This window comes from Trachurus trachurus (genome assembly GCF_905171665.1).
Source record: "Trachurus trachurus genome assembly, chromosome: 9".
Taxonomy (NCBI): domain Eukaryota; kingdom Metazoa; phylum Chordata; class Actinopteri; order Carangiformes; family Carangidae; genus Trachurus; species Trachurus trachurus.
In genome coordinates this window covers 36,322,114-36,341,977 of record NC_139895.1, presented here as the reverse complement: position 1 = coordinate 36,341,977, position 19,864 = coordinate 36,322,114, and the positions used below count along the sequence as shown (strand labels likewise).

The window sequence follows — 19,864 nt, the reverse complement described above, 5'->3', positions numbered from 1 at the left end:
TCAACACAAGTACACACATACAAACACACACACACTAAAATAATGAGATGTGTTGAGCTGCTGCAGCCCCTGAAGGTATTCTCTGAGAAGAGAGGCTCAGGTACAGAAACATTAAACGCAGCTATAAAGGAGCATGGAGGCGGGTAGTTAAACAACACCGTCGGCAAATGTGCTGGGTAATTTGTTACCTTAAGCAGGCTAAGTTTGGCCTCCTCTTCAGTTTAATGTCACTTTCAGTGTAGAGCATTATGATCAGCACGCGCTCAGCAGCTCTTTGCTTTGTTTTAGCTAATAAACAGTCTGATTCTTGGCTTTGAGCACATTTCTCTTCTGCCCACACACTGATTCCAATGGAGCACTTATACAAAGGCTGTGCTGTGTTAATGTATGTGTTTCACTCTGTCCTGCTCTCAGTTCCTTCCTCTTCTCGTCCCCTTCTTCTCTTTCTTTCTCCCATGCCACTATAAGTCTTTATGTCTTTCCTGGCTATTTGACTGTTTCTCTCCCCCCCTGTCCTCTTCTGTCTAAAAAGCCATTCCACTGATGCCAACTCTATGACATCCTTCCTAGACAACACCTATGGACTGCTAATGGCTTCCTATCTTGCCTCTTTTTATCTCAAAAACACCCCTTCCATCCTCTCTCTCCCTCCCTGCCCTCCATCTTTCTCTCTGTAGCTCCTTTTCTCCTCCCCTTCACTCTTCAGTAAAAGATGACTCCTTTTTGTGTTTCATATGTACTGCGCAGCTTCTTGAGACACACACACACAGACACACACACACCTTTTTCACCATGCCTCTTCTCTCTTCTCCCTGCTTTGTGTTTTTTGGCATTGCTGCTGCTTCCTTGGCTAACTATAGAGGAATGGTTTAATCAAGGTGAGTGCCCCCCCCCCCCCCCCCCCCCCCCTTCAACCCTTCTCACTTCACTTCTCCTCCTGCTCTCCATCCTTCCACCTCCCCCTCATCCTCCTCCTCCTCCTGTCCCCTTGCTGTAGTGTGTAGTTAAAAGTAGGTTTGGGTGTCCTCCAAAATCCCCAGAAACTTAGAAGGACTTCAGAAAATCTGGGTGTTTGGCTCATTCCACATGCATTCCTTTACCATACCTTAGTACTTAGTTGTTGTAGCACAGAGTTTTATAGACCCCGTCCTCCCAGTGTGTTAGAAGTAGTCATTCCTTGGTCTTATAAAATAAGTGAAGGGTAATAAAAGCTCTTGATGAAAGAGGTAAGTCCATTGGGTTTCGTCAGGATGTAAGTAGAGCTTGACGAATCAAATGAATCAAAGGCGCAGAAATGAAAATGAAAACCTGAAATCTATTCCCAAACTGCTTTTTGTCTCAATCCATGATTGAACTAAGTTGTGCAGGCTTTTACTACTGACTACTGACTGTATCCAGCCTGAGCCGCTCACCTCTGATCCCTTTGTGTTGTGTTTAAGCATAAATGTCAAGCTCTGCTGAAGGCCCTGTTAGTGTGTGTGTCTGTGTGTCTGTGTGTCTGTGTGTGTACACATGGTGTGATAGATTTGTACTGAGGGACAGCTCACTAATCTTAAAAACTTAGGGGTTCCCTAGAAAAGTTAGTGGCTGTCAGTCTTATACTAAAGAAAGGGCCGGGCTGAGAATAGTGTGACATTTTGGGAAATAGTTTCATTCACATTCTTACAGTGAGTTGGATAAAATGATTCACTCGTAAGTCTGTACAGTATATCTCTGATGAAGCAAGACCACCTGTAATACATTTATATCAAAACAAGTCAATATAAATGTGTGTAAACTCACTAAGAAGGATGATGACTCCTTTACACCCCCAGTCCAGGACACACACAACTGTTTCCAGACACATGTCAAGAGTGAGCTGCTAGACACCAGTTGAGGAAGAAAATGAACATGTTCAATTTGTTCTAACCACACCAATGGCTACATCAATGGCAGAGTCATTTAACCCAGGTGTGGATGTCAATTGAACCAATCACTGGCAAAAAAAAAACCTGCCTTAGTAGCAGCAGTGGAAATGGTATAGTTTCTGACAGCTTGCACACAAGAAGGTAGCCAACTGCTTTTGCCAGGGAAGTGGAACTTGCAGCCTTTATGTTTGTCCAGGTTGTCCACATACTGAAAAATAGAAAAAAAAATCAAGTGCTCAACTGTTCCTGTCCTTGCCTCTTTTTTTGTCTTGTTCCTGTACCCAACTGGGGCTGGAATCCATCTTTTTTGCATTAAAAATGTTTTACCAGTAAAAGTAGCTCAGCACAGTTTTCTTTAAGCTTGCTACAGTATTTCAATGAGCTGCTGAAGTTCAACCAGGGGCAGCAGCCAGAACACGGAGGTGTCTCTGCTCTCTGTCTGAAAGCACTCTGACTTTGGAATAGCAAAACCGTCCTCTGAGGCCCGCATGCTGTTCAAACCAGACCTCAAAATATGTAAACTGAATATTATATTGATCCATATTAGAATCATTCATGATTCGGATTGAGGCTCCCATCTTTAATGCAGCACTGATCCATTATACAGTATATCATTTCACAGGAGGACAGCGGCGCGCTAACTAGCTAATATCTTATTTCACATAAAAAAAAAAAAACTTACAAAAATGATTCCCTTACCTTGATTTAGGCAACTTAAATGTATGAGCCTCTCTCCTGGAGGAAAGTGGGAGTTGAGCCCAGAGGGAGCGCTTCTTAATGTCTTCTTACCCCCAGCCCGAGTGGCCGTAAATTTCACTTCCATCTAGTTAGAGAATCAGCCTTTTTACTGTCTCATGTCCATGTGCATGTGAGATGACCATTAGCTGTGTGCTGCAGTAAACCCCACCAACACCCTCCTATTCCATCTACCCTCCAGCTGTTGCATTATTCAAGGTGTGTTGCCTCTCAGGAAGTGCTGCTGTTATTAGAGAAGTGTGTATATGTGACTGTAGAGAGAAAGTGTTCAATATAGTATATGTGGGTGTGTGGTCGATGTGAACTCATTTCATTCCTGTTAAAACACTGGTGTATGATGGTAATAGTGTTCTCCATGTGTGTCTGAACATATCATGCTTCTAGCTTTCTGTGTTGTGCGTACTGTGCAGAAATCCATGCATTATTGTTACTAGATATATAGTGTAGAGCTGGATTAGACCCATATGTGTTTTTTTTTATTCTGCTCAACTTGCTCTGATTTAAATATAGATTTATTATTGGTCTTTAATTATTTTTAAGATGCACAATGATCAAAGATAAAGATATCACCTTCTAAACTCATATCGGTCCAACTCCAGCATCTACATCATTGTCCTTTTATAATTCATTTGTCTCAGTACATGACACTGACATCGTCTCTCCCCTCTTCTCTCACCCACCCAGGCAGGAAAAACGGTGAGAACGACAAAAACTACGACACATTGGACCTGCCCAAGCGCACAGAGCCCTCGAAAGGTAGGCTCTCATCTGGAAAGCAGCACGTCCCCGTGTTAACGCTTTCACTGCTGAGTGAGAGTGTCCCAGAGGAGAGCTATAGTATAGGCTGGAATAACTCGCTGTATTCAGATAGCCATTCCACACAAGGAGCCAGAGGAAGCGCGTGTACAATGTTGGCAGACAGATGAGTGTGATTTGTTTAGTTGAAAGCAGGTCCGGTGTGTTGGTTGTCAGAAGTGTGGGAGGCCTTTGCTTTGACAGATAAAGAGTTAATTTTGAAGGTTTTGTGCCTCCAACGCTGAAGTTGATTGTTGGCAGCTGGTGAGAGCATCAGCTGTGGAAGATGTCTTTTTTTCTAAATACTGCAACAATGCATCAGGGCACCAGTCAATAAGACAATGATCTTGATCAGTGATAGCTTACAGCTTAATGTGGAGATGATGTTTGGACTGTGGTTTGTTTGGTGTGTGTCGGGGCCGTGCTGTGATTTAACAGAGCAGAGACACAGATCACAGCATCGGTTTATCTTTTTGTAGTTAGTAAGTAATGATTGTGAATGTTCTACTGTGGCCATGTTCAGTCCAAGCAAGTTCAGCGTCCTCAAATGTCTTGTTTTGATTTTCACTTGATTTGATTATTTACTCAATTTAAAGTCACTGTGAACTGAATATCTTTGATCTGTAGACTGTGGAGGATGAAATGTTAGGACAAATAATTGACCAGTTCCTGAATAACCAAGAAGGTAATTGACAGATGAAAGGAAAATTGTGATATTTTTGGTGTTTTTGCTTTCTCGAGAAGTTATATGAGAAGATTAATACCTCTCTCATCTCTCCTACCTCGTATACACAGTGCATTATGAAGCCAACAGCAGCAGCTGCTTAACTATAGCACAAAGACTGGGGGTGGGGAGCAGGCTGGAATTCGCTAAAGGCTGAAAGCCTGGAATTCATTTCTACTTAAATATTCTATTCAAATATTATTCAACAATATTGAGTATTATTGCCAATCCCAGTATACTGTCTGTACTATCATGAATGGACCATTGTGGACCCCCCCGCCACATCAGGACTGCAGCACTTTGCCAGCTCCTAATTGTCTTAATAATGCTAATTCGCTCAGCGTGTCTGGGCTCGATCGGCGCTCGTGTCAGGCCAAAGAAAACAACCTCCACGTTGCCCTCACTGTTTCATACTGTCGGCCTGTGTTTCTCTAAGGCTCCAACTCTTCAGCAGTCAGTCACATTATGTGAACGGAGTTAATTACACTCCAGAACATTGTAGTTTCCTCTGTTTAACATGTTAACTGTCATTGGACTACCATGGAGCCTTCAACCACTGACTGTTGTGAAGGTACGGTCATTCGGTCAATGATATTCCGCAAATAATATCAATCATCTCTTTTGTATTATATATCATGTATAGTGACAAACTCTGTACTCTGTACAGTATGAACAGTATAAATGTGTCTCCAGACTCTGTTGTCTGTGATTAAGTGTGTGTGTATGTGCACGCACTCATGTTTTGCACTGACAGACATTTGCAACAGTCTTACTGTAAAACCAAATTAGCATGCAGCATTATACAGCAGGACATCTGGATGGTAATTGAATGTGTATTTGCTTGTGTGTGAGCCTGTATAGTACTTCCCTCTGTGGGGTGTGTGGTGCAGTATGGTATGGTGTGTGTGTGTGCGTGCCACATGATGAGGACCAAAAAAAAGTGTTTTTTCTAACAGAGTGAGGAGATAGTTGCTGGTCCTCGCCATCAGACAGACTTTCAGGGCTGAGGTGGTGCTACGATTCCTCTCCAGTGTCTTGGTAATAACCTTGCACTTGTAACAGACACACTCATGTGGTATTTACACATCAGCACCTTCATCAATGTTTAGTGGCAGGCTCTCAAAGTCAATATCACTTCCTGTTGGACTGTTAATTAACCACATTAACACGGTAAAGTGGGCTGTCTTTAAACTGGATCGCAATTAATTGTTGTGCTCTTCCAAGTTCAACTGATTTTGCATCTTTTTTTTTTATCATTCCTGGAACAAAGTGAAGCAGATGAGCTTCAAAAATGCTAATTAATATTTTCCACACACTGGATTTTCATGGGAAAAAGCCAAATTGGCACGCACACACTGTGGTCCTATCGCTGTTACAATTGTGGTGCAATTATGTTACATAATGGGCAAACTACACCCTTCTGAGTTTTGGATCCAGAGAAAACAATTATTGTTATAGACCTAAATGTCAGGCGCAGTTGAAATGTGTGTGTGGGTTCACGTTGTAGAGAGCACTCTGCATTTTCTCGCTCGCCGACTGACAAATCATATTTGACGTTTATTAGCTCGACACACAGGCGAGCAACAACAGTGAGATGCACGGATAATAAGCTTAATCACTGGAGCAAAACACACAGTGACTTTTAAAGCACATTTATCACTTGTTTCCTTTTGGGGACCCGTCAGAGCCATTTGGCTGCTGTATGTTTGTGTGGGGCTCCACCCTGCAGACACACAACACATCCCCTGGTCATCTGTGTTTACACAGAGAGAGGGAGAGAGAGAGGGAGCAGTTCTCATTCTGTGGCGATGGCTGAGGCAGATACAGGAGATTACATGTGTATCCCCGTCCTGATCTGGTGTCAGACACAGAGAGGTCAACACTGGGACCAGGCTACAACCTGGCAGTGGGCAATGATTAATGTTATTGTTTGTGTGTGGATCTTGTCTGTGTGTGTGCCTGTGTGACATGCAGGTGCTTGTGTGTGTATGTGTTTATCTGTGTGTGTGTGAAGGAAATGAAAGATGGAGAGAACATGACATGATAACCAGGCCTGTTGGTTATTTTAAGTTTCACAACAGATAAGCTGTTGTTAGATAAACGCCTGAGGGTTGGAACTTGTAGTTTTTAATCTGAGTTTTGAGAATCTTTAAAGTGAAGTTTTGTTGTTTTTTGACCACTTGAGGCTGTAAACATATTTGACTTATCATTTATATTCATAGTTACGGAGAACAAACAGGCAGCAGTTGTTTATTTCAACATCCAGCAGACACGGAGCTTCATGTTTCAGGCCACACGCATCTTTAACTCCATTATTTATTCTCCGACCTCTCCTGAGAGACACGCATGCCTCTAACTGCCGAATGCTACAGTATGTTCAACAGGCAGTTATCAAATTTGTTGTAACTGTTTGCTTTTTTGGTGCTGTGGAGGTAGAGTACACAGGTAGTTGATCACTTTTTGCCGTCTATGACTGGAGGGAAGTTACTGGCATTAGTGTGATCGAGCTGTAAAACCAAAACAATGAGCTAAAAGACACTGAGATGCTCCTCAGAGCAGAGGTGGCTTTAGTTGTGTCTGCACGCAGCACACTGTGGTATATATGTGTACATTAAAGTAACATTGCGGAGTTTTTCGGCCTTAAAATAATGTTTCCAGACTCATTGCAATGGTAGAAAAATGGTTAATAGGATGAATGGTGCTGCTGCAGCAGCCTGAGCGGGGTCGCGTCGGCTGAAACTGCACTATGGAACTTCCCTGCACGGGTACGAAACACCGCCCCCCCTCCTCCCCCCTCCCCTCTGCATCGAGGGAGAGACGTGGTGGGTAAAAGCAAAACTTACGGTTCCCCTCCGGTCGTCGTCGTTGTCGTCGCCGACCCCTCCCCTCACCCCCTCCTCCCCTCCCCCCCTCCCCCGACCACCCGCCACACAGTCTCCTTGCAGACATGTGGGAAATACTGTCGTTTATTAATGTGAATAAACGCTGGATGCGCTCGCTGATAAGTTTCGTTTTCGTTAAGTTTCGTTTTTCCCCCCAGACGATAGCACTTCTCAACCAGATGGTGGAAGCACTGAGCTGAAACTCCGCAGTTATGAAACATTAGTTTGCCCATGAAGAGTAAGTCAATGCAACGTGCATCACATTTAGATGAATGTCTGTGTAAAGTAAAGGAAGACCAAACAAGCTGTAATGCAGTTCCAGTGTGTAAGTCGATGGCATAGTGATGATCTGGTGATCACCAAATGGCTCTGACCAACAGCCAATGTTCATGTCTTTAACTTCTTATTGCTCCTGAACCTTCACCCAGTAGTTTCAGTCAGAGAAGGAGGTGACAAAAATGTTTTGTCAATAAGGTTTTAGGAATTGTTGGTTGCACAGTTTGCCAGGCCATATGTCACAATAATTTGTTTTCAAAATAAAAGTCCAAGTAATGAGTGACTCAATGTTACGAGACAAACATCACTGCTCTTCTGCAACTACTACAAACTCTGTGGATTGTAACTCAAGTAAAATCTACTCTGTGTTTCTTCACCTAGTATACTAATGTTGTGATTGATTATGTGGCCACTTTGTCCCGAAGTCTAAAGTTACTGGCAGCGCATTATTCGCCCAGAACACAGGCAGAGAGAAGAGAGGGGGGTGGATGTAACAAAAGTAATTAAGAGGTGTGAAAAGGAGCTTTTCATTAAAGAGGTGGTGAGTCCCTGAGATGATGAAACATTTTCCCGGCAGTTAATTGAAACCACAGCTTATAGATTGGAGAAAGGTCAGGTGAGGGGGGGTGTGATATGTGATTACTGAGAGTGTGCACTTGTGCAGATCTTTACTAATTCTTCTGATTAAAGAAAAAAACACAGCCGAAATGAAAAACTGAAAATGGGGGGGTTTTCTTCTTGCCGAGGTTTCCTGTAGCCTGAGGTGGAGGATGAGAGAATACAGAAACAGTTGTTGGCTGTCCTCAGAGTAATATAGTGCCTCACGTTAATTAGCCTTTACCCTTTATGCAGCCTTCACCGCCCCCCATTCATCTGCTCTCTGTTACACTCTCCACTGGATTGTCAGAGAGCTGTGGCATGCGAGTGTGTTTTCAGTGAGTTTCCGGCAAAACTAAGACCTGAATCATTTGACCTTGACCGATAAGGAAAGTGGGCTCTGGTCTTTTTTTTTCTCTAGATGTTCTTTAAGTACGCTGAGCTCGGCTTATAAAAGCTGCTTCAGATTAGTGAGTTGTTGACGAAAGCTTTGGTCGTACTTCAGTACCCATGCAGATAGCTGTGGGCTTGTACTGTACATGGAGAGAGCACACACTTTTATCTACGCACAGACAGGTTCTGCACGTACACTAGAGAAGATAAGAAGTCAATAGACTGAAAGGAACCGGACCACCGATGCTGAACATGATGCACTGACGCAGTCCAAGAGGATTCCAGATTATTATTGTAATACACTCACAGTGTGTGCATCTGTAATGTGTACAGTCCTCACTGCATGTGCAGATGACAGGAATGAATGTCACACATGCCGTTGCTGTGTCATGGATGCAACGACCATGACTGGGCTTGGGGAGTGCAGCTTAACCCTATAATGTTAATAATGTCTGTCGTCTTGGCATGTGATGATGCACATTAAACATAAAGTTTAACAGAAGCGAAGAGAAACATCCTGTATTAACATGTTGGGAATTTTTCTCATGATGATGGCATCAGATTTAAAGGAGACATGTTATCCCCCCTTTCCACAAATTAAAATAGTTCCCGTGTGTCATAAAGACATGTCTGTGACATCCTTTGGTCAAAATCCCCCAAGGATCAAACATCACAGCTCTGTTCATCCTCTCAAAACAGCCCTGTTCAGAATGGCTGCTTTCAGTGCCTGTCCCTTTAAATGCAAATGAACCACTGCTTGCCCCACCCCCTCTACCGGTCCCAGGTAGGGGTGGGATTATGCAAATTCGAATCCTAGTTACATCACTGGAAGACAACTGAGGGAACAGCTCATAAAACCACGTGGATTTCAACCTAGGGAGCCTGCACATTACAGATTTTTTTCGGCAATTCTCACATTTTAGGGGCCGGGACGCAAGACAAACACCCAAATATATGTTAAAGAGCCTTCAAAAAGTGATATTTCCATAATATGTCCCCTTTAAAGAGATCACAAGCTCACTAACATCAGCAGGATGCATCCTCTGGAGATAACGAATGTCTGCATTATAAGAAAGAATCAGATGGGAGGTGTTATAAAGGAGGTTCCCTTCTCACTGCAGTAAGTTCATACTGTTTATCATCTTAAACTTTGTGCTCACAGTCCTCATCAGCTGAACCCTGGTTCCTGTCACCATGTTCACTACAAGTAATATTCCCATATGAGGGAATAAAAGGAAACTTTGATGGTGAGTGCTGTTTCCCTTGGCAGAGCTCATTTCCACCACGATGACTCTGCTTCACTAGGAAGTGTTAATTAGCCAGATCTGACAGTAAGGACAATCTGACTAAGCAGTAAAGGTCTTGAACCTGCCCTCTTTCTCTCTTTATATTTCCTCTTTTTGCCTTCTCTTTTCTCTCGCTCTCTGCCACTCCACTGCTCCCTCCATCCCTGGGAGATTTACTGTGCTCCTTTCACCTTGCACACACATATCGCACAGTTGAAAAAACAGCAGCGTTTACCAAGACAGCAACTGTGTAACACGTCTCTCTGCTTTGTCTTGCAAGCCAAGCATTTAATTTGTGCAGAGGTCCTTGTGTTGACAAACAACAATAGTGCAAGCTGTTATGTATTGCATTGTATAACCTCCTTTGATATGGTCCCACTGAGGATCTGTGTTTGTAGTATAATGAACACTGACTGTTTTGCTATCGGAGTCATCTCTGTCTCTGATGCATCTGAGCTCTTGAAGTCTGAAAAGTCAGAGCCTCAATTGAATTAAGGGGAGCGGAGCCACGTTTTCATTGTTTGTCTCTGCTATTGTCGCTGCACATGGAGGGGAAATATTTCACTTAAAGGCTCTGTGGCACAAATCTGATTCGTCTAATCCTCCCTGTAATATCTCAGTGGCTCGGAAGCTGCAGAGGGGCGAGAAAAGCAATCGTCTCGCCGAAAGGCACGATGAACGTCCTGCCACAGTGAGCAAATATGTTCAAGCAGATCCATTTTTCAAGATAAAGGATCTCTGCGTCATTAACTGCTGCCAAGTCTACTTCAGCATAGCACAATTCCAATGGGAGGGAAAGTTTCTGGCCTGTTCTGTGTCTACTTTACACCCAAAGTTAAAGCAGAATATCATGAATAATTTACTGTGTGTTGCAGCTCCCAGTCCCAAGCAGCAGTCTCATGTAGGTGCTCTCCATTTTTACGCCAGTGGAATTTCACATCCAGGTAGCGAGCGGTGGATCCAGCCTGTCGCTCTCCTGGGTGAATCACTCGCTCCCTTTGTTGAGAATGAACACAACGCTCACTCTCTCCCTCCTCCCCCTCCTCACTTCCCGCCGTCACATTTCACGGAAGAGTGAGACCCCCCAAAAAAGATGATGACTAGCTACCTCACGTCCGCACCAGATGTCACATACACAACGCGTGTACAGTGCACACAAACAAAACGCGCGCCTGTAAACATGTAACACTTGCGTGGACACATGCTCGCAGACTTTCACACGTACTTTCTCACTCTCAGCTTCTCCGCTATCTCGACACATAGCGTCCACTCTGCACAGGGCTCAGGATCCAGACAGTCTGGCACCTTATATCCTTCTCCTCCTCTTCGTAGCCTCGGTCGTTACATTTCCCCTGGCATTGCACCTTCCTTATGCCAAATATACAGGGTGTCACTTTGCCTCTGCAGCTTTTCTTCACCGGAGGCTGTCATGTCCAGAGGGAAGTCAATCCTCCTCTAAGAAAAGGAGGCCAGTATATCACAAGGCATGATGAGTGACTAATTGATTTCCCAGTTTGGCTCAATTTCAACTGTAACCTTTAAATGGGGGGAGCAGCTGACGGGGGCACAAACAAACAGAAATCCAAAAAAAGATCTCAGGGGATGTCCTAGTTAATAAAAGGATAAATAGATATAAACAAAAGCTAAACCCAAAACATCCGATAGAATTGTACTGGAATTTTCCACTCTGTATATTGTTTATATTCACAGTTTCCTTCTTGGAAGCATCTGCCCTGGGAGATAAGTGATGCCTCTGAGTCAAGGCAAAGATGTATTACCCCATTTACACTTAGTAGTGGATGGCTAAGTCAATTGGAAGCACAGCCAAGAAGCATTTGAGACAGACTTAAATCAGATTATTGAGATGTATCTTTTGGGCAGTTTTTGCTTTTAATGTAATGTAATGTAATAGACCGAGAGAGAGCGGCAGGAAAGCTGTGGATGAGAGAGAGAGAGGATGAGATGCAGTGAAGATTCAAACCCAGGCCGCTGTGGTAAGGTGCATTTCAGCAAGGTGTGGTTTCATTCGTGTGTTCAGGATGCATTAAAGGGATAGTTCAACATTTTGGCAAATTGGCCCATTGTCATAATCCCTATAGGTTCGTTACCTTTAATTGTCGGTGCAAGCTATTTTTAGAACGGCGGAGCAGAGCGACGAGCTGCTCAGAGCTACGCTACGAAAGCTAATGGGATTTCTTGGTTTCCCTAATCAAACTCATCAAATACACAATTCAACAACTCCACAACGCTCTGGTGGACAAGTTGTGACCTGCACATTCACCACGCTATGAGATAATAACGGAACGTTATGAGTCGGAGTTGTTTTCAAGGCAAATGTAGAGACTCCTTGCCGAAAAACTGCCCTCGACGGGAACGTGCATCTCGTAACATTCTGTTATTATCTTATAGCGTGGTGAATGTGCAGGTCACAACAAGAAATCCCATGAGCCTCTGTAGCGTAGCTCTGAGCAGCTCGCGGCTCCGCTCTGCCGTTCTAAAAATAGCTTGCACCGACAAATAAAGGCAACAAACCTCCTACTATGACTATAGGGATTATGGCAATGGGCCAATTTGCCAAAATGTTGAACTATCCCTTTAACAATTGTCACTCTGTCTTTTTGTAATTATGTCCGTTTCCAGTGCCTTAGTACAGTGGTGTTCACAGCTAAAGTCATCCTGAGATTAAACAGAAATGAGTCATCTCTCTGCCTCTGCTTTCAAAGTGGCTCCTGCGACTTTTTAAACTTGTGATGCAACGACTGAACCATCCATGTGTTAGTCGCTGGTTGTTAGCTCTCTGTTTCTCACGCGCTGCTTCAAATTCCACCGCCCCACGGGCCGACCCAGATTCGGGATGCCTCATTAACATGGGGGACATAATGCAGCATGTATACATTTCTCACAACTCCCTCCCCACCCCAACCCCTCACCTGAGATTAAAACTGAATCCCACTCTGCCACACCAGCTGTTGGCAGTGCCACCGTCCACTAAGCCTGCTAACCTGATACTCACATGCCAGTCACTCTCCCCGCTCTGTTGTTGATAATAAAAAAATAAGCTCAGTTGACATTCAGCAACTGGAACCCCCCTCACCCCTTCTTCTCCCCACCCTCCTCTCATGAGCCAGTTCACACAGACAATGATGAAAAGACGAGGAACAGTATAAAAAAAACAACAACAAAAAACAAAAGAGGGGAGTGAGAGGTTTATTTAAGTGGGACCACCTTGTGTTTTGTTGGAAATACAAAAAGGTTTGCATAATAATGCTATTCCTAGGAGGTCTCGTGGAAAGTGACTACTCCACACATCATTAGTGGGATGAAGTCCTTGCAGATTAGCGTGTGTGTTTGTGTGCGTTGATTCATGGCAGCATTTATCCACCTGTGTTTGGCAAAGGATAGTGGGGCGTCCCTAATTCCCAGCACTTCCTCTGTGGCGATGCATAAACTTAACGGCACTTCCACCCACTCTTCCCCATGCAGTGATCAACTGTTTCTCAAGTTCCGTAAACTTCCCTCGCTCCCCAAATCTAAGTGGCCCTGATCAGTGTTTCTCCTCCTACAAGGCTCTGTGGGATTTGAAAAAACTGCAGGGAATCCACATTAGCCGGCAACATCAGGCTCTTCAGATGATTAACCATGTCATTCGCCTCCCCCATCTCCCCCCAAAACCTGAGCGGTTGGAGCAAAGTGATAATTATGAGACAAGAATGAGTCCAGGGGAGTAGGAGGAAGCGCAGTGAGATTTACTTGCCAATTCCAGCTTTTGTTTGGCCCCGTTCGAGGCACAAGAGCGCTGCTTCCTGTTTCTGCGAGAGATGCTTTAATCTAATTAAAAGCAGATTAATGGCACACTGACTGGCATCACTGAAGCTACAACAGAGGCTTAGTGAGGGGGGAAAAATGTCCCCCTCCCTTCAGAACTCACCACTGTCCTGTTGCTGCTAAACAGTAGATGAAATATTGGATGTAAACAGTGTAGCTTGTTGTAAACAGGAGCTCCCTAAATGTACAAATGTACCCTGAGCACTGCCGTCCTTGAAAGGGGGGGTCACACGGAGCAGAGGAGATCCAAGGTCTGGCCGGAGTCTATTCAAACTGTCCCTCTGGTAAGCTTTTACTCTGAGCATAAAATCCAGCTGAGTTACTCTATATATTATCCTTTACATTACATGAAGTAAGCTGAAGAGGGGAAGTGACAAGGTCTCAGTCCAATTTTCCTCTGACAATGTCGGAGCCATGAAAGAGATGAATAGAAGGAGGAGGGAGAATATAAACAGTTTTAAAGAGAAAGATGCAAGAGTGTGTTTATGTAAGAGAGTGAGTGGGAAGAGGACGACATGAAACACTTTTGGCGGAGAGTTTTTCAGCTTCCACAGCAGCATTCACTTGACTGGTCTATAATCATAAGTATTTTGGATTTTAATGTGCGTTTGACTTGTTGATGGGTTCGTTTAAGCCGGCGGGTGCAACTCATCTCTTCCTCACTGCCTTTCATTTGACTCTTAAAGGGATAGTTCACCCAAAATTCAAATTATCTACTCACCCTCATGTCGACTAAGGGCTGGGAGAATTTTCAGAGTCCTCCGTGCCTTCTCTGAGTTACGGGGGGGTCCGCGCAGCAGTATTTGTCCATATAATGGTTGTGAATGGGCCTCACTTTTCTTCGTCCAAAAAGACACACCAAAAAACATCCAAATACCTCCATGCTGCTCGTCTGTAATGTCCCTCTTGTATTGAAGCCCCGACATGAGAAATTGTTCAGAAAAAAATTAAATAAGTCTGTGTTTTAAGCTTGTTTGTAGCGGAAGCTGTGTCGACCGGCGGAACAATTTTTTGAATTTTGGGTGAACTATCCCTTTAAAAGCACAGACAAGCGCACACACATCTTCATTCATACAGCTCTCCATAAACATAGTCTCTCTCCAGTGTTTCCCCTACATTCATGTAGGAGTGGTGGGCTGCCATTCCTAAATCTTAGCAGCCGCTAAGAAATCTCTTTCTTTCTTTTTTTTTTATTGTCGCAAATACACCACCGCTGCATGTCTCCACCTTCACAGCAGAGTCCTGCACTGGGTCGGGTACTCACGAGTACTAAGGTAAACTACAGATAACTCTCTTGCTCAGTATCTACAGTATTCTACATCACGTCAAACATCCAAGCACCAGGTCAGAGAGTCAGAGGAGTGTCGTCTTGGAAAATAGGGCAGAGACTTACCGGAGAAAAGGTAGACTTATTAGCGTAAGATAACTCTTTTTTTTTAGATGTTAAAACAATGTAAAGCAGGGTTTCCACTAGGGATGAGCGAGTACAGCATTATCTGTATCTGTATCTGTATCTGTTAACCATATGAATTATCTGTATCTGTATCTGTACTCGGAGTGGGCGGGGCCTAAACCGGAAGTGGGCGGGGTTTAACCCAGAAGTGGGTCGGGTTGTGTTGAAATGGGCGAGGCTTTAACCGGTATGTTATTTTAAGCATGCAATTGACATGGGTTGATCAGAAATTGTTATAGTTATTGCTAATTAGAAAACTATTTACAGGACAGCATCAGCATTGAGCTTCAGATCAATGGTTTTGATCACGATAGCAAACAAACTATTTACAGAACAAGTTTTGCAACAATGAATACAACACATGGGGTTGCAATTATGAAGGAAAATATAAGAGTTTTCATACTCAACTTTTTTTTTTAACTTTTAATTTTTTTTAATGATCAGTGTGATTTTTCTTTTTTTTTTTATTTATTTATTTCCAAACCAGGTGTGTGTGTGTGTGTGTGTGTGTGTGTGTGTGTGTGTGTGTGTGTGTGTGTGTGTGTGTGTAGGTGTGTGTGTGTGTGTGTGTGTGTGTGTGTGAGTGAGTAAGAGAGAGACAGAGACAGCTGAGTGTCAGCTACTCTCTGTGTATCACTCATTATTCTGTATCACTGATCATAAGAGAGAGAGGGGAGGGGGGAGAGAGTGTAGCTTAATTTGTAACTTATACCACTACTATTTTTTATGAAATACAGCAAGTGTCAGACACTCAGTGCGTGAAGTTTAAAAAAATGGTTAGAGCCAGCTGACGGTAAAAAAAAGAAAATTAAAAAAAACTCCGACGACCGGCAGAGAGAGGGAGAGAGAGAGAGAGAGAGAGAGAGAGAGAGAGAGAGCGTGTGTGAAAAAAAAATTCTCCGACAGGCAGAGACGCAACGCGAGTCGGCACCACGTCTGAACGAACCCACGTTTACCAGAACTCTACTGGTTAATAAGTAAGTAGGCTAACTGAAGTAATAACAAACCTGAAGCTGAAGAAACCCTAAACGTTAAGGGTAAAGACCCACGAACCTGAGTGATTGAGGGAGAGACAGAGAGAGACAGAGCTGTCAGCTGTTCTGTGTGTGAGTGATCAGAGCGGGACACAGCAACACACCTGCATGTGTGTAGGGGAGGGGCTGTAGCCTATCACAGAACGCTGACACAGTCAGCTACCCAATGAGGATATTCATTCAATCTTTTTTTTTTTTTTTTTTCCCGAGCACAGATATTGACTCGTATTACTCGTTTAATATTCGTACTCGGCAAAAGTGCATTATCCGTACCGGATACTCGTTTCAGCCGAGTATCCGGCTCAACTCTAGTTTCCACTACCAGTTACCATTACTTGGCACCCCTTTATGCTACACAGTTACAGCTCTAGTCGACTCGGTTTAGGTCCTTTTCCATCACAGTTGAGTCCTTCATAGTTCCTCCTCAGCGGGGTCGGGGTCGTCATACCAAGGCGGCTACGGCCACGTCGTCTCACTCTCTTTTTTTCTCTCCTCTCCTCAGCTCCAAACTCACTTCACGTCTACACCTTGTTAACTCAGGTGAAAGAATAACAACAGTCTCAGTACAGATCAGTACACATCACTACCACTACTACTTCAAAAAATCCTAGCGGAAACACATGCCCTCCCATACACACATACACACACACACACACACTCAAACACACTTGCACAGAAATGCTAATACAAAAACTCGGTAAAACTTTGTCTATCTCACATACACATGTACACATAAAGGACATCACACTGTGCCCTTGAGCATGAGGGGGTATTATGTGGCTATTAGAGGAGGTGCTGTTTGTCAGGCTATTGCAGAGAGTATTACCTTGGAAAATTGACCACAGCTGTGTGTGTGTGTGTGTGTGTGTGTGTGTGTGTGTGTTTGTGTGTGTTTGTATACAGAGAGAAAAGCATAGACTGTCATCCTCCAAGGCGAGACTTAATCCAGAGTATCCATCACACTTCAGTGTGCTATTTCATGAAGGAGGGGGGGGCTGGTGCGGCTGGAGGAAGTATTAAATGAGAGATGGGCGCTGACAACAACACAGACACAGGAGATCCCTCCGCTGTCAAACACCATCACAGCCGTCATCCTGCATCCCAGATGTAGAGCGTCTCTGGAGACAGAGGGTGCACTTGTTGAGGGGTCAGGCTGTGGTGCACCAGCCGGGTGGAGTTCAGATTTTACAGCCAACAACAAAACCAGGAGCCATGTACACTTCCTCATGTTTGATCGTGTCTTACAGGGGTTCCTATAGCACAGGCATCACCAAATGGCGGACCTCGGTCCGGACCCGGACCGAGTGATGGTTCGATCCGGACCCGAGACCAATCTCTAATAAGTTAACATTTTTCTGGAGCATTTTTTTCCGACGGGACAGCGGGCTCAGCTATAGGTCAATACGACAGCTTGACTCAATTGACCCTTCGCGTAAGCCCCGCCCCCTTGGTTACTGTTGCTACGGCGGGCAAGCTTTCACTCCCAGCCATGCTCCTGGCAGTATTTGGTATCGATTTCAAAGGAAATATCAGCACATTTCTGGATAAACTGTTCTGAGATAACAGAGAGAAGAAGTCACAAAGATAATTCAGAGTTTTCAGTGACGTGACTCACGCAGGAGGATAAAACATCTGTTCAACGACACGACTGGACAATGTACAGAGCAGCAGTAAGGACCGGTAATTTTACCGTCTATCAACCCACGAAGACTTACGTCATCTCACTGGTCATGAAACGTTGTCAAACTGCAAGTTTTTGGGCGATTGTGAACCACATACAGCTTTCACTGCAGTTTTTTTTCTCCCACCGCTGTATCAGTCAGTGAAAGCAGTCCCTGCCTGGAGGATCCCTCGCCTAAAAGCCCAGGTAAAAGCCCTAAAAGTACAGCTGTCATTTCGGAGGTGAACATATGGTTATCCCCATATTTACACTTGCTCAAGTCGAAAAAAAAGTCCGCTCGTATCTGAACATCTCTATATTGCTGCTGCCGCCGCCGCCGCCGCCGTAGTAGCAGCAGCAACAACAACATCCTTCTCTACAAACAAATGTTTTTCGTCCTAGTCTCAAAATGTGTCCACAAAAGCAAACGTAATGACTCACTGCGGAAAGCTTGCCAGGCCTATAGTTACGGTGCTAACGTAGGATTGGACAATAGCCGTTTGTGGGAGGAGTTGGCGAAGGGTCAATTGAGCCAATCAGATCGTTCGTTTGTTTACCCTGTGCGGCCAGTGCGTCCGAGAGGGAAAGAGAAAGGAGACGGAGTGATGACAGCATGTGATGCAGCTATCAAGATGCTTTTGACACCTTGGCCTCAAAAAAAGAAAAAAAGAAAAAAGCACAAAAAAAAACAAACAGGGAAACCCCCTTATTTATTCTGTCTTGTTCTCTTTAATTGAAATACAGGCCTTAAATTAATTTGTCTGGGGGCTACTTTTATTCATGGTAAAAAAAATAAAAATAAAAATAAAAAAGCTAGTTGTTTGTTAAATGTTTCCTGTGTTGAAAATTGACAATAGCTATATACTGTATGAAAATGCACTTTGTTGATTTTATTTATTTGACATAGGGGTAGGCTATAGCTTATAAGACACCATTTGAACTTTATAAGGATCGGACCTTTCACTTGGATGAAAGTTTAGTAACTGGACCTCAATTAATTTTAATTGAATACCCCTGTCCTACTGTTTCCTCAGTCACTACGTTTACATGACACTTGAAAAAAACAAGTTATTGCCTTAATCCGACTATAACTGGACAACTGAAGTACATGTAAACACCTTAGTCCGACTTAGTCCGAACTCCGATTAAGACACCCAGATGATGTGATTGGAATTCGATTTTAGTCGGACTGAAGCTGGACAATGCATGTGCGCATGCTCCACAACAGTAGAGACAGCACAAAGTGGAGCAGAGAAGCCGTCCGAACCCGGTAGTAAGTAAAGAAAAAAACCCAATATCAGCGCCGATTCAATGCATTTCACACAGCGCCACCAGCAAAAAAAAGGAAGCCTGTATCCTATTCTCAGCATGAATCCGGACTGGCGCGTCTGGTCGGGAACTGCAGTTGAGAATTTATTATGAAGCTACTAAGTTGTTTATATTCAGTTTTTTACGAGGTGACAGAAAAGTCAACAGGACAGGAGGCGTATTAACTCGCTGAAACAACGGGTGACGCCGCATGAGGGGGCGGACCCCGTCAGTTATTCCATTTTCTCAGTTGCCTGTATATTGAGACAAGGGGCCCTAGTTTCCTTGACCGAGCGAAGTCTAAGTGCAGCGCAGCTTCGCCACGCCAACGGGGCGTGGACCAGGTCCATTTCGCAAGATTGGTGGGCCGCGCAGTCAGACTTAGACCAGCGTAAACCCTCCCCTCGTCCCTCCCACCGGCGCAAACGGCGAAGAGGGAGGAGAGAGGGCGGGAGGGAGACAGAAGGAGGAGAGAAAGGCGTGGAGTGGGTTTGACACAGCCGAGTCAGATCTTCACCAATCAAATGAGCTCCTCTCCTCACCTTTAACTGCGCGGAGGGCGATGCGCGCTGCAAGTTTGTCATTTTATACTTGGACATGGACGGAGGAGACAGCGACGCCAGAGGCCGAACCTCTCCCCGGAGGAAACAGCTGTTTCCCCGGAGGTCCGAGCTCAGAGTGACCAATAATGAGTTTACTAATAATAATACAAATATCCTTAATCAGGTTTGATCTGATACACTGAGAACCCCTGCCCGATGTAAGAAACAACAACTAATAAACTAATAAAGAAACTCACATTTATTCAAACCCTGTGTAAGATGAGAGGTGTAATCACAACATAAACAAACACCATGCGTAACGGATGAAATCAGCGTAAAGGACGCTCTCTCTCTCTCTCTCTCTCTCTCTCTCTCTCTCTCTCTGTCCGTCTCTTTTTTTCTCTTTTTTTTCTGTGATAGAGAGTA

At 44.1% G+C, this 19,864-nt stretch overlaps 1 protein-coding gene across 4 annotated transcripts in view; it reads left to right on the top strand.

The window, feature by feature from the left end:
- arvcfb (ARVCF delta catenin family member b) overlaps positions 1–19,864 on the top strand; it is a 128,717-nt gene that overhangs the window by 74,550 nt on the left and 34,303 nt on the right. For all 4 annotated transcript variants that reach the window (XM_083979492.1, XM_083979490.1, XM_083979491.1 and 1 more), the window contains exon 9: positions 3,348–3,419. In XM_083979492.1, coding sequence (XP_083835618.1) covers positions 3,348–3,419 — 72 coding nt within the window. The remainder of the gene's footprint in view (positions 1–3,347; positions 3,420–19,864) is intronic.